The 11883-nt window shown below is 36.0% G+C and overlaps 3 protein-coding genes across 3 annotated transcripts; all 3 read right to left on the bottom strand.

Annotated features, from left to right (window-relative positions):
• Window positions 1-1334: 1334 nt before the first annotated feature.
• Window positions 1335-5062, bottom strand: LOC109535229 (60 kDa lysophospholipase). The gene is made up of 10 exons (XM_019901109.2): window positions 4914-5062; window positions 4610-4716; window positions 4445-4556; window positions 4263-4374; window positions 4048-4173; window positions 3765-3975; window positions 3582-3694; window positions 3291-3476; window positions 3127-3237; window positions 1335-1743 (listed from the first exon to the last, which is right to left on the bottom strand). The coding sequence occupies exons 2-10, from the start codon at window positions 4689-4691 to the stop codon at window positions 1699-1701; spliced, it is 1098 nt and encodes a 365-aa protein (XP_019756668.2). The 5' UTR covers window positions 4692-4716; window positions 4914-5062; the 3' UTR covers window positions 1335-1698.
• Window positions 5063-5139: 77 nt separating this feature from the next.
• Window positions 5140-9094, bottom strand: LOC109535228 (methionine--tRNA ligase, mitochondrial). Its single transcript, XM_019901108.2, has 7 exons — window positions 8899-9094; window positions 6838-7118; window positions 6556-6787; window positions 6220-6487; window positions 5952-6163; window positions 5703-5897; window positions 5140-5650 (listed from the first exon to the last, which is right to left on the bottom strand). Exons 1-7 carry the CDS (start codon window positions 8987-8989, stop codon window positions 5253-5255), a joined length of 1677 nt encoding a protein of 558 aa, XP_019756667.2. The 5' UTR covers window positions 8990-9094; the 3' UTR covers window positions 5140-5252.
• Window positions 9095-9211: 117 nt separating this feature from the next.
• Window positions 9212-11746, bottom strand: LOC109535231 (DDB1- and CUL4-associated factor 7). Its single transcript, XM_019901111.2, has 5 exons — window positions 11244-11746; window positions 10949-11138; window positions 10595-10809; window positions 9970-10148; window positions 9212-9910 (listed from the first exon to the last, which is right to left on the bottom strand). Exons 1-5 carry the CDS (start codon window positions 11525-11527, stop codon window positions 9735-9737), a joined length of 1044 nt encoding a protein of 347 aa, XP_019756670.1. The 5' UTR covers window positions 11528-11746; the 3' UTR covers window positions 9212-9734.
• Between the last annotated feature and the right edge of the window lie 137 nt (window positions 11747-11883).

Consider the following 11883-nt stretch of genomic DNA (forward strand, 5'->3'; position numbering starts at 1 on the left):
AGCATTCTCAAAGCCTTGAAAGCAACATAGACTAAAACAGCAATTTATTATTCCGGTTTATAGCATATACACGACACATTCCAATTTAAAATCAAAGGGACATTGTCAACTAAAAGTTGGGGCGTAGTGGAAATTTATAAAATAATATCATGATGAAACGCGATATACAAATTTACATACATAGATAGTTGCTTTTAGTAGCGGTTCTTTTATACAGAAATAATCGATTGAATGAATTCAAAAAAATAATAATCTCATTAAACGAATGAGATAATGAGAGGAAATTAATCCCTTTTAGTAATTTAATGTATTTATTAAATTAAATGCAAAGTAACCGATATGTTAACATATTTTAATTATATGCCGCGTTGCATTTGATTGCAAGTTTGTTGATGATTTACCAACAGCGGTCCAACCCATTATTTGTATAAAAACGACATGGAAATTATTTCGGAGACCTGAATAATTCACCAAATAACAATATAAAGTTTACTGTTTGTCGGAAATATCAACATATGTTCAAATAAAGGGATATTTAATGTCGAGAAACTGAATTTTCAATTTAAAACTCCTATTTCCGGGTGACCAGTCAAGGAAACAGCACATTCTACATTCATTACTGGTGGGCAGATAAAATGGTTCTAAAAAATGTATGCAATAACAACTTCACATTATTTTGCTCAAAAAACCATTAAAAGCATGCATTCAATTCCCGGATCTACAAATCGTAAATAAACGTAGGAAAAAGCGTGTTTTACAATTTATTCAAATTATACCCAACATATTGGTTTCAGGTTTGACACGTTTAGATGTTATAATAACTGATTGTATTTAATTCACAATCAAAAAATGCTTTTGTGTGCACAGATTACAGCAAGTAATCGATATGCAAGCACTATTTAGAGCATTAAAACCTTAAAGTTGTTGAAAATGCATGAAGAATACTACAAATTCGAAATTACAAAATTTTCAAGGCAAAAACCAGCAATTCAATATAAGACGTTATTCGTAATTTTAACGGCCGAATAACTCTGTTAGATTGAATAGTATTGGCAAGATATAGCGTCTAAGTAGGTACTCTATATCTCCAATGTGTCGCTATAATTAGTTTAAGGATCAGGGAATTTTGGCGCGCCTCATTGTCGCTTCTCTAAATAATTGAACAGAAAGCGGGCGGAATGTCGGTCTGGATTCCATTAAGTAGATTTCTTGATCAGTTGAAAGCTTTATAATTGAAATCATCTCATTGATTCCACGTTGATGCTATTTTGGGAAATATCTACTTTTGTTTGCAACTTGGGGTTTTTTTAGTTCATACAAAAAACTACAGAAAATAGAGGGCAATTTTATTTATTGTAGTGGAAAAGTATACACTTACCAAGAGAACTAACAGGTACATAAAGTAGCTTTTGGACTAAATCTGGTCACAATTATAAAAAGAAATATTTATTAACTTTCCTATGCCCAGAGTGGTGTTGAACCGACACCTAAACACCTAGTCATCTATATCACAAATGTGAAAAAAATACAATTTAGTACCAATTTCTCATCACATAACATTAAGATAATTTCACAATTAGATCATAATGAATTTAACACTTTAATTAAATGAGTGTTGAGCAAACTTAATCTGCCCTATAAATATAAACGTAGTACTCATATTGGCTCCAAAAATTGGAAAGTAGCGCTTATTTGGTTTTAGTGCTGAATAGTCATTTCTCCTCTGAAAACTTGCTTCATTAACTAAAAGAAAATAACTAGAAGTTATTTGTCCATGTCCATAAATACATAATTATTTTAGGCAAAAGCTTCTTAATACAATCTGATGTAAACGGTAAATATCTGGCATTCTCCCTTTAAAGACTTCGGTTAAAATGACCATCTCACCTGCTTTTACAATGTAAAATATTAGCTAAACGTGTAAACATGTAAATTACTATTACGTGAATCATCAGCAAATCGATCACATTTATAACACGTAAACAATGCGTAAAAAATAATTAGGCAGTGAAAGAGACGCTCTTCACTCTGGTAAATTTGGAAAAAATATTTACCGGCATTGGCAAACATGCGAAAATTAACTGAACTGGATTTGCTCGAAAGCAAATGAACCAAAAAAAGGATTTTTCAGTGCGAAACTATCACCATTCTCACATTTAACAGCAATTGATTTAAACATTCTTTTGCATACCTTAGGGCGTTCCTAAATATCAGTTACACAGAATTTCCTATTATTTGGTGACTGAAAACTCTATAAATATTGGTTCTCAAACTCTGTATTTACGATCTACATAATGCCGCAAGTTCAACAATTTTTTCAAAATGCATTTTTGTCTTTTGTCTCTTGCTACCTAGTCAGCAACAAGTCAATTCAATTAGCAAAAAATACGTTTTCACGGAATATGCAGCTGGTTATTAGATATTTTAAAATATTTTATGCTTTATGTTAATTCTATTTGATTCCGTTCTCTGTTTTCAGTCCAAGTTATCAAGGTATGTTTTGTAGAACTTTAAAAAAATCGTTTCTAAAAACCTGGTAACGATCGGAGCATTCGATTCCTGCATTTATTTGCGCGGCGCCGCTGTTTGATACTAAAATGAGAAATTAAACTCGCACTTGGCTTAGAAAAAACCTCAGATTTTTTTTCCGTAACAACAAAACTGGGACATAATAAAATATAATTTTCTGTCGAATGTCTGTTAAAGTCGCTGGATGAGACTGGAACTACTTATTATGAATGTTTTTGTCTTTTTGATAATTTTTTTTACTTCTTGCCATTTAGGACGCGATGTTCGTGTAGAACAGTAATTTTCTTACATGGGGCAACGGTTTACTTGTTGCAAATAAGAACTTTTCCAAATATATTTTTAGCAATAGCGGTCCCGGTATAAAAAAGCCATACGAAAACGGAAAATTGAATCGGTGAGAAAATATTTCTCTGCACATTCTCACGCATCATTTGACCATTTCTCTCCCTTCTCAATAATCTCAACATACTGCAGAATTGAAAAAAACGCAGACAAATCTTGACAGACCAACCTTAATACGAATTTCTCAGTCAACAACGAAGAAAAAAATCCCACATGAGATCAAAAAACTCAGCATAAACGAACACGCAAATTTACCTCTGCTCGTTCCTCAGATTGACTGACCATCCCACAAACTACCACCAGCTTAGCGTAGGCAGCTTCTACGGTCATGTCGTAGCAGGAAATCACTCCAATTTCCTCCAAACACTAGAATCAAATGCTAACAAATCAGAAAATAAATCAGACGATTTCCTACAAACCTTTCCAGTTTCGTAGTAAAGGCCAACCGATCCCTTAATGCATTGAGTGACACTGACCACTGTAACTCCTCTTCCAACAGCATTTCTTAGTACATCTAATAGATCTTGTCTATGCGAAGGGATGTTTCCCGCACCATAAGTGATCAGCACCACACCTTCCAAGGTTGGTTCCAGGAAAGAGAGCAGCTGGAATTTTTGCTCAGTTTAGTAAAAAGAAAAAGTTAGATCTGGAAATGGTCTGGACGCAGAAATATCACCCGCATTCGCCTTTTGTTGGCGTTATGAACTCACTTGGGTCCTGGTTAAGGTGGGAAATATATAAAGAATGCCCACCCGTTCGCACAGATTTGTGCATACCATCAAGTGCCCTCTTTCGCTTCTGGGCAACGTATTGTGCCTATAAACTAAAAAGAAAATCCGCATAATTTCTAGGAAAAATTACTTGTAAGTATTGCTCTATAAAATTGCCCGTACTTCGGCAATTAAATCCAATCTCTGCTAAAACTGGATAGTTGGGACTATCGAAACAGTCCAACTGTGAACAACTCATTTTCTTAACTCGATTTCCCCGGAAAAGCTTGTTGGAAAAGTACACACAAACCTCTGGAATGTCCGAACAGCTTGCAAACACCAGCGCTGATAGGATGTGATTTTTTGCGTCGCTCGGATTGTCGAAAATCGGTATCTAAACAAAAATTTGAATATAAATATAAAAAAGAACACGAAAAAAGCCCACAAGTATTGCATGAATTGTTACCTGAGCACCAGTGATTATAATGGGTTTTTGCAAGTTCTTAAACATAAACGACAAGGCTGAGGCGGTGAAGGCCATGGTATCAGTGCCGCTTAAAATGACAAAACCATCGAAATCATTGTAGTTTTCCTGTAATTAAAAAGATCAAATTTCCTAAGCATTATTTTAAAAAAGACACTGGGAAATGAGGACTAAATTTTTGTTAATAACTTGCCCACCTCAATGTTTTTTGCTATTATCACCCATTCCTTTGGGGTCATATTGCAAGAGTCCAACAAAGGATGATATTCTCTGATTTGGTACACAATAGCTTTATTGGATGATGAAACTCTGTAAACATAGGAAATGTGATGATTGAAAATTTGCAAGGGTTTTAATTTAATTAATTTCAAAATCTTACCTTGTGATGAGCTCGTGGTTTCTTACCGAATATATTCGGGCTAGATCAAGATCATGTAATTCTGGGCACGTTTTTATCTTTCCAGTTAGCACATCAGGAGCTGGAACCAAAACTGGAAACAAACGCGCATTTAACATACGCTAAGGACTTTCCAAAAAAAACAACCTCCTTGGTGGTTGCGTTTCATGCCAATTGTTCCTCCGGTATAAAGCACCAAAACCTTTCGCAGTTCCGCGGGTTCCGACATGGTTATTAAATGCGAATTTTGCTGGCTGAAAAAACATTAATAAGCAGATAAAGAATCTTGAAAAGTAGTATTCAAATTAATCACTTTAGGAACTAAAATTGTACTAATTAAAAATTTTAAAAACATCATCAATACAGAAAGTAACAGGTGGCAAAAATGATAAAGACATCAGTAATCACGAAAAATATCGCTCTTCTGCCACATAATTTAAAAATCGCTCACCTGAAATTATGTGTTCAAAGGAAAGAAGCTGCAAAAACAACGAATTTTGCAACGAGTAAACAAAAATAAAGGCAGGCAAACCGAATCAATACCCGCAGAAAGGAGGACACAGAATGGGAGAATAGGAGCTCTTTTGCTTGCGCCCCAGCCAACGTTCAAAATGCGCAAACTATTTCCATTCCATTTATTATAATCTAGTTGATTAGGGCAGGAATATTCAAAAAAATACTGGGAAACATCAAAGTGTATTTACAAAAAGTACCTATAGTTGTACTTGTTCAACAAACAAAAGAAAGAAGAAACGTTTTTCAAAGTTTCATAGAAACTAACGCAGTATTTTCACTTGTGACTTGCGGCTTTGTTTTTTGCAACATCCAAAAGAATTCTTTTAAACAAAATGCTTCCTTCAGCCCCCAAAGGCCTAGTTTGAAAACGCTCATCCTGCCAAGAAAACTGCTGCAAATTATCGAAAAACCTGTCGCTTCTAGGCACGTTTAGCTTGTTTAGTACACTATCACTGATGTTGGGCATTAAGGGTTGCAGTAGAATGCCTGCAGTTCGAAGCGTTTCGAAGCAAAGATGTAAAACTACGTGAAGTTCGTCGATTGTGCTGTCGCTTTTCCTCAACTCCCATGGCTTGAGAGTATCAAAGAACACATTGGCTGCATGCAGCGCGGCTATTACTGCATCAGCTGCCTTGTAGAAGTTGAAATCCGAGTAATGTTGCTGGCAAACGGCTGGAAAACACTTCCATTAAGCCACAAGAGGCTGCGATTGCAAGAAACTTACTCGGGAGTAGTTCAACGTTCTTCAAGAGTATACTGGTGGCTTGCATTGACGAAATTTTGCTAAAGCTTTGAGGGTGCATTTTGGGAAATACTTGATCGGGGTTGAGGGCCTTGCCGCAACATCTGCTCAATAAATTGCCCAAAGTGTCCGCTAATTCCGCGTTCAGCAGTTGAATCACCTTTTTATTGCCATAATCTACCAGAGCAGGGCGTTTGGTAAATCACATTGAATATTACGAAAAGAACTTACTGCCATCGCTGTGGTTAACACCTTCGCGCAGCAGAAAATATCTTAAACCATCGGCAGTAAAAACATCCGATTTCTCCATTGGATTCACAACGTTTCCTTTTGATTTGGACATTTTTTCGCTATCAACTGTCCAATGGGAATGGCACAGAAGGCATCGAGGCGGCTCCAAGCCGGCAGCCATGAGAAAAGCTGGCCAATACACCCCGTGAAACCTTTGAAAAACCACTCACCATCTCGAAAAAACAACTCCCTTTTGCTCTAAACTTACTTTAAAATATCCTTTCCAATCACTTGAACATCTGGCGGCCAAACCTGTGGAAATTTATCAGTTGGATTCTGCGAATATCCTGCAACTGTTAGATAGTTAACCAGAGCGTCAAGCCAAACATAAACCGTTTGGTCTGGATCATTTGGAACAGGAATGCCCCAGTGAACCCTTGAAGATGGCCTGGAAACTGAAATATCATCCAGAGCATTGTCTGAGTGGATGATGTCCAGCAAAATTTTGTGAAACTTGTGAGGAACTACCGCCTTTTCTGGAAGTTTCAAAACGTTCTAATTAACAATCGAGAGTTAATTTGGTAGCAGCACTGACACCACTTGCCGTTCTTCTTCAACCAGTAGATCAAGTCATCTTTAAAGGCGCTGAGCCTGAAAATATAATTGGGTTCTTCGCTCCACTCTACTGGGTGTCCGCTTTCTGCGGACACCAACAGTTTTTGTCCATCTCGTTCAACTTCGTTCAGCTGGGAATCGCTCAGAAACGTTTCATCCGGGACACAATACCAGCCTTGGTAAGTTGATTTGTAAATTAGGCCTTTTTCAGCCAAAACATTCTACAATTTGCTGCTGTAACCAGTGGGGGTTGCCGATAAAGAAAAATTACCCAAAAGTTCTGTACAGTTTCCTTGTGCCTGTCCTGAGTGGTTCGAATAAAATCGGTGTAATCCACGTTGAATTCATCAGACAGTTTTCTGTATTGAGAAGATATTTTGTCGCAATATCCACTTAATGTGGTTTGATGCACTTTGGCAGCACGTTGAATTTTTGTGCCATGTTCATCGGTACCAGTCGATAACATTACTTTGGCGTCTCTGTGAAGAATCTGCGTCCATCTCTTTGAAGCGTCCGCTATTACCGAGCTGTATAAATGGCCAATGTGAGGCTCTGGAAGAGGTTTGGAAATATATGTTTCTAATGATATGCCATAAGAATCTGGTGAATTTCACTTAGAAAATAGCATAGTTTACTTTAAAAAAATTTATGAATTGTCGGCTGGCGAAAAGGATAAGTATTAAGGAAAAGCAAAAAGAACGAATTTGGTCAAAGTTCAGCAGGCAACGTTTTACGAAGACTCGAAAAAAACTTAAATTGCAAATCAAAGGCGAAATTGAGCATCTTCATTGGTCTTTTGAAATATAATCCTTTGTAGATTGGATAACTTTCAGATTTAGTCTAAATAATTTCACTTGTTTTAATTTAATTTACTTTTTACGTTGATTTACAAATTTATTTTGGACATGATTGTGCTCGATAAGTAACCTGCTTTTCGACCGAATTTTATTTGTTACTGTTACTAATTACTGTAAAAAAACTGCATTTGTCTGAGAAAGAACCTATTGGAAAACTTATAATATTAAACATAACTATTCTGAATTGACCTCAAGAATTTAGAAAACGCATGAATTATTTCAAGACGAGGTTAATTTTACGAACAAATCATGAATATATACTTTAAGAATTTAAATTAAACCTGCTCATATCACCAGATTTATCCCCATTGGACTTTTCATACGTGTGATTCAAATCTACAGTTAAATCTAAAAATGAACAGTAATTCTTTCAGAGGTAGTAAGACATGTTCGAAAGAAAATGTGTTCTTTTCACCGAGAACGGCAAACGCATTAATGAATTTAGATAGAAAAATTATAGACAATATCCATGAACAACACAAACGAATATATAATAAGCAAATATCAGGAAAAATCAACAATTAAGAAGGTTGAACGATAATAAACGTAAAATCTATTACAATATTAATCAATTTTCTTTTTTTACTCAAAACAGTGCGTCGCATATAAAAAAAACCAACCGTCTTTATCTCTTGCAAATGGAACGAGAATTTAAAAATGATTTTTATTTTAACAAAAACCAGAGATTTAGTTTTTTTACTTAAAATTGGTAAAACTGGTGTTAATTTTACCAGGACGGCGCTGAACAGTTTTCAGTAAAAAAACTAAATCACTGGTTTAGTCAAAACCTTGGAATCGTTGGCTCCAAAAGCTGTAAAATGTCGATTAAATATTCGGTTTCTGAAATATTAATAAATGTTATTTCATTTAATGAAAATTTCGTAACTCTGTAAATCAGAAATAAAGAGTATGTATCAGGAATACGGTATGTGAAGAAAAGATTTCTAAAATTATTAGCTTTATATACCTATAAAAGTTGTTTCTATAATTTTCTCATTGTTTTTCGACTTTAAAACCCAATTAGTACAGAGACAATAGAAAGCAGAAAGCATGAATATACGATAATATGAAAAAAACAATCGTGAAGGAGAAACCAGAAAAATAAAGGGCCAAATGAAAAAAAATTTTATTAAAAAAAATGGCAGCCAGAACAGCGGAAACAAGTTAATAATTGAAATTGAAACGTGAAAATAAAAATTTTCAAAAAAAGTGAGAGTAATTGAATAAAACGCATTGGTATAATATGGTCAAAAAAATGACCGTTTGCAGTTTAAAATGTTTTTATTTTTCATTTTACGTCGTTTATATTTGCAAAAAAAACACGTTTTGCCTTAACCGAATGAATGATGTAGTTTGATGAACAAGTAATTTTGATGCAAAATATAATTTTTTAAATTAAACCTTTATTTATTAATTAAATATTTTATTTGCCTATGATACGCCACTGTCTGGCAAATATAGGTTAGAATTTTTACCTGCATTCACATAGTAGATCGGTGTGGTAAAATAGGTGACACATTTAGTGGAACTATATTTTCGTGCAAACTGCAAAATTCCTAAACCCATTTTTCAGGAATTTGCAAAATATCTAGTGAAAACACGGTAATTTAGATGAAAATTGTTTTAGATGGACAGAAATGCATGAAAACAGAAACACTGGCGCCATCTTCAAAACTCCAAACATTTGCCAGTGGCGGAGGCAATAATTACATTCGCCATTAAGACAACATCACGCAAATGCCGTTGCTTTCAGATAAAAATATAGGCGGTTAAAAAAAACAATTCAGCTAATAAAATATGTACACAATTATATTAAAAAACCTAACTCAACATTGGATACGAGAGAAAATTTCCTGTTACACTCAGAAAAAATATAAATTAATCAGAGTTTATATACACAATGATATCAAAATCTCATTCGAAGTTAACTCTACATAAGAGCTTGCACTTTATGCAGTCTGAAAATTTCCTAAAAACAAATTATCACATAAAGTAAAACAAAACCAGCGACTGTATCTGATTTCAAAATCTACCCATTGGTAGTATAAATTAGGAGTTGGAGGGCAAAATAATTAAATCTGGGCCCCAAGTGTGGGTCAACACTGTAGAAGTTCTTTGTAGGAAACCTCTAATTTCAGTTAGAAGACACACTTGAGGAAGATTTGACATGATAATAAACTAGAAACTAGCGCCGTTTAAGAAAGTGAATATTGCAACCTACTCTCTAAAAAATCAGTTTTCCTTAAACAAAATGTCAACTCAATAAAAGAGAGGTAAAATCCCCGATGAATTGCACACGCAGCAAGTTGCATTAGACCCGCAAAATCTCCAGCGATTTATTATAGCAAATCGCTATCCAGTCTGGTTGAGTGGCGCCCCATTGAATCTGGTTGACTTCGCCCTCAGCTGCAGTGTAAGCCAAAATCGGATCTTCAATAGCGCGGGGCATTTGCTGGATATCCCATATTAGGGCCTGATGGTCATCGCCTGCAACAAACAAAAAAATTGAATAGAACCTGCATTTTTAGGCGAATGTACGCAATTACCTGCGGTGCAAATGTGGCAACTTGAGTGCGGCGCCCAGGCGATTCCATTCACACAAGCCCGGTGATTGTTGAGTCGAGCCACGGGGGTACACGGCACTCTCACGTCGAGTATAATCACTTCACATGAATCCATAGCAATGGTGGCTAAATAGTTCGGATCTTGCTTATTCCAGGCCAACCTAGTAGGGATAGACATAGTAGGGACAATGTTAAAGCCGCTTATCCTCATCAAACGCCCAGTATATCCAAAACCCAGCTATCATTTGCAGGAAGCCACATTTATTTTTAAGTCTCAAGAAGTAAAAGCTCGTGGTGGAAACAAGAGGGAGCAAAAAACTGCTTTCGTTATTCATGAAGAGATTTTTCACGTAGAAGTCTTTTTGAGCAATGTGAATCTTCTGTCGAAATACCCGAGAACCTCAAATTTGTATACTTTAACTGTACTAAAAAGGAAACCGTCCACACTGTGCCATAATTCTCTTTTCCGTCGAAAAATGTACCATGAATTTCCGGCAGTTCAACACATGCTTTGTCAAAACGATCATTACAATGAAAGCGGCTTTTTCAGTTTCAGTTTTCATGAACAGTGGGTTACTGAAAGGCTATTAGCCATCGTTATGAGTACCTTAAAAGAGGGGTATGTGCAGGATCCTCATATATTATAGTAGAGTGTTCCAAGTGCCTCAAATCGAACATTCGCACAGATCCATCTGCACCAACTGATGCAAACATGTCTCTCCCTCCTCCAGCTCTGGAGAATGCGATATCATACACTTCCTTGTCATGTGCGATAAGCTGGGTCTTCACGTGGCCTGAGACCAGATTTACTCGACCCAATACCTGGAACAAAACGCAGAAATTGTCATCTCTTGGGTGCAAATTTCCAATAATGTGCGAAAAACTCTGCTTTCTAATTACATCAGTGTGGTCTTGTTGCAGTAAACAAAAACATTCCAACTAATCACTCATTGAAAAATACCTGTCCAGTCTCTAGTCCCCATATTGTACACGTGGTATCAATAGAAGATGTGCCGACTAAGTTGGGGTCAACTTCATTCCAGTCGAAGCTCGTCAATGGGGCACAAAAGTCGGAATTTTTGTTATTATTTAAAACACACTCCAATCTTGTGTCAGGATCAGACGCCCTCCACACCCTTAGATAGTCACCGCTGCAAAAGACCAGTTGATTGAAAATATCATCAATGTTACGTGCTATTATAAAAAAGGTGTATAAATAAACCATTGTCAAACGTGCTAAAAAATAACTTTCCAACCTTGTGGCTAGAAGGTCAGGAAATATTCCCTTGCTGTCGGGAATCCACATAATCTTGGTGGTCGGATAAGGGTGATCAAAGGTGTTTTTGGCCAGAAACTCGCTGGTTTCCTCATCAAGAGACACGATTTGCACTTTGTTATTGTACTCTTCAACGAAACTGCCCAGGGCTAATCGAAACCGCTTATCCGGCCTGACTGACCAGTTCATGCTGTAAAGGGGCCAAGGGGCCACATATTTGTAGATTTCCTTGCGTTTTCCTGGAACGGCTCCTGAATGGGCCATTTTGGTTGAATTAAAAAGTTCACTTCAATTCACAACACAAATCTTAACACAAACTAGAATAGTTCGATCCGACACTGCATAGACTAATGAGTGTTCTCAACAGTCAATTTTTAAAGAAAAGTAATTATATAAAAATATTTTCGCCGCAAAATAAACAAATATAAATTGGAAAATGTGCGGAAAACTTCACACTGACTTTGGCAATGAAGTGTGTGATGAGTGACAAGAGTAGTGGCATATTGCCAGTGTTTGCATTAGAATTTTCTCTTTGCGATTATTGATTGACAATCTTCATGTTTCTGAGGGTGAATGTATATTTTAAATTATGTTTTTATTGGAATTGATAGACTAATCTT

Source organism: Dendroctonus ponderosae, unplaced genomic scaffold (assembly GCF_020466585.1).
Source record: "Dendroctonus ponderosae isolate FM_Combo_2020 unplaced genomic scaffold, Dpon_F_20191213v2 Dpon_F_20191213_5, whole genome shotgun sequence".
Lineage (NCBI taxonomy): Eukaryota > Metazoa > Arthropoda > Insecta > Coleoptera > Curculionidae > Dendroctonus > Dendroctonus ponderosae.

What these genes read in the sequence shown, in the direction of transcription:
- LOC109535228 (XM_019901108.2), bottom strand. Translation starts at nt 8,989, where the DNA reads ATGGGTTTAGGAATTTTGCAGTTTGCACGAAAATATAGTTCCACTAAA. An exon ending in GATCTACTATGTGAATGCAG is followed by an intron (nt 7,119 to 8,898) that starts GTAAAAATTCTA and finishes AACCTCTTCCAG; the next exon opens with AGCCTCACATTGGCCATTTA. An exon ending in GAACGTTGAACTACTCCCGA is followed by an intron (nt 5,651 to 5,702) that starts GTAAGTTTCTTG and finishes AGTGTTTTCCAG; the next exon opens with CCGTTTGCCAGCAACATTAC.
- LOC109535229 (XM_019901109.2), bottom strand. Translation starts at nt 4,691, where the DNA reads ATGTCGGAACCCGCGGAACTGCGAAAGGTTTTGGTGCTTTATACCGGA. An exon ending in TTATAATCACTGGTGCTCAG is followed by an intron (nt 3,976 to 4,047) that starts GTAACAATTCAT and finishes ATTTTTGTTTAG; the next exon opens with ATACCGATTTTCGACAATCC. An exon ending in CCACCTTAACCAGGACCCAA is followed by an intron (nt 3,477 to 3,581) that starts GTGAGTTCATAA and finishes CAAAAATTCCAG; the next exon opens with CTGCTCTCTTTCCTGGAACC.
- LOC109535231 (XM_019901111.2), bottom strand. Translation starts at nt 11,527, where the DNA reads ATGGCCCATTCAGGAGCCGTTCCAGGAAAACGCAAGGAAATCTACAAA. An exon ending in CCTGACCTTCTAGCCACAAG is followed by an intron (nt 11,139 to 11,243) that starts GTTGGAAAGTTA and finishes GGTCTTTTGCAG; the next exon opens with CGGTGACTATCTAAGGGTGT. An exon ending in TTGCCACATTTGCACCGCAG is followed by an intron (nt 9,911 to 9,969) that starts GTAATTGCGTAC and finishes TGTTTGTTGCAG; the next exon opens with GCGATGACCATCAGGCCCTA.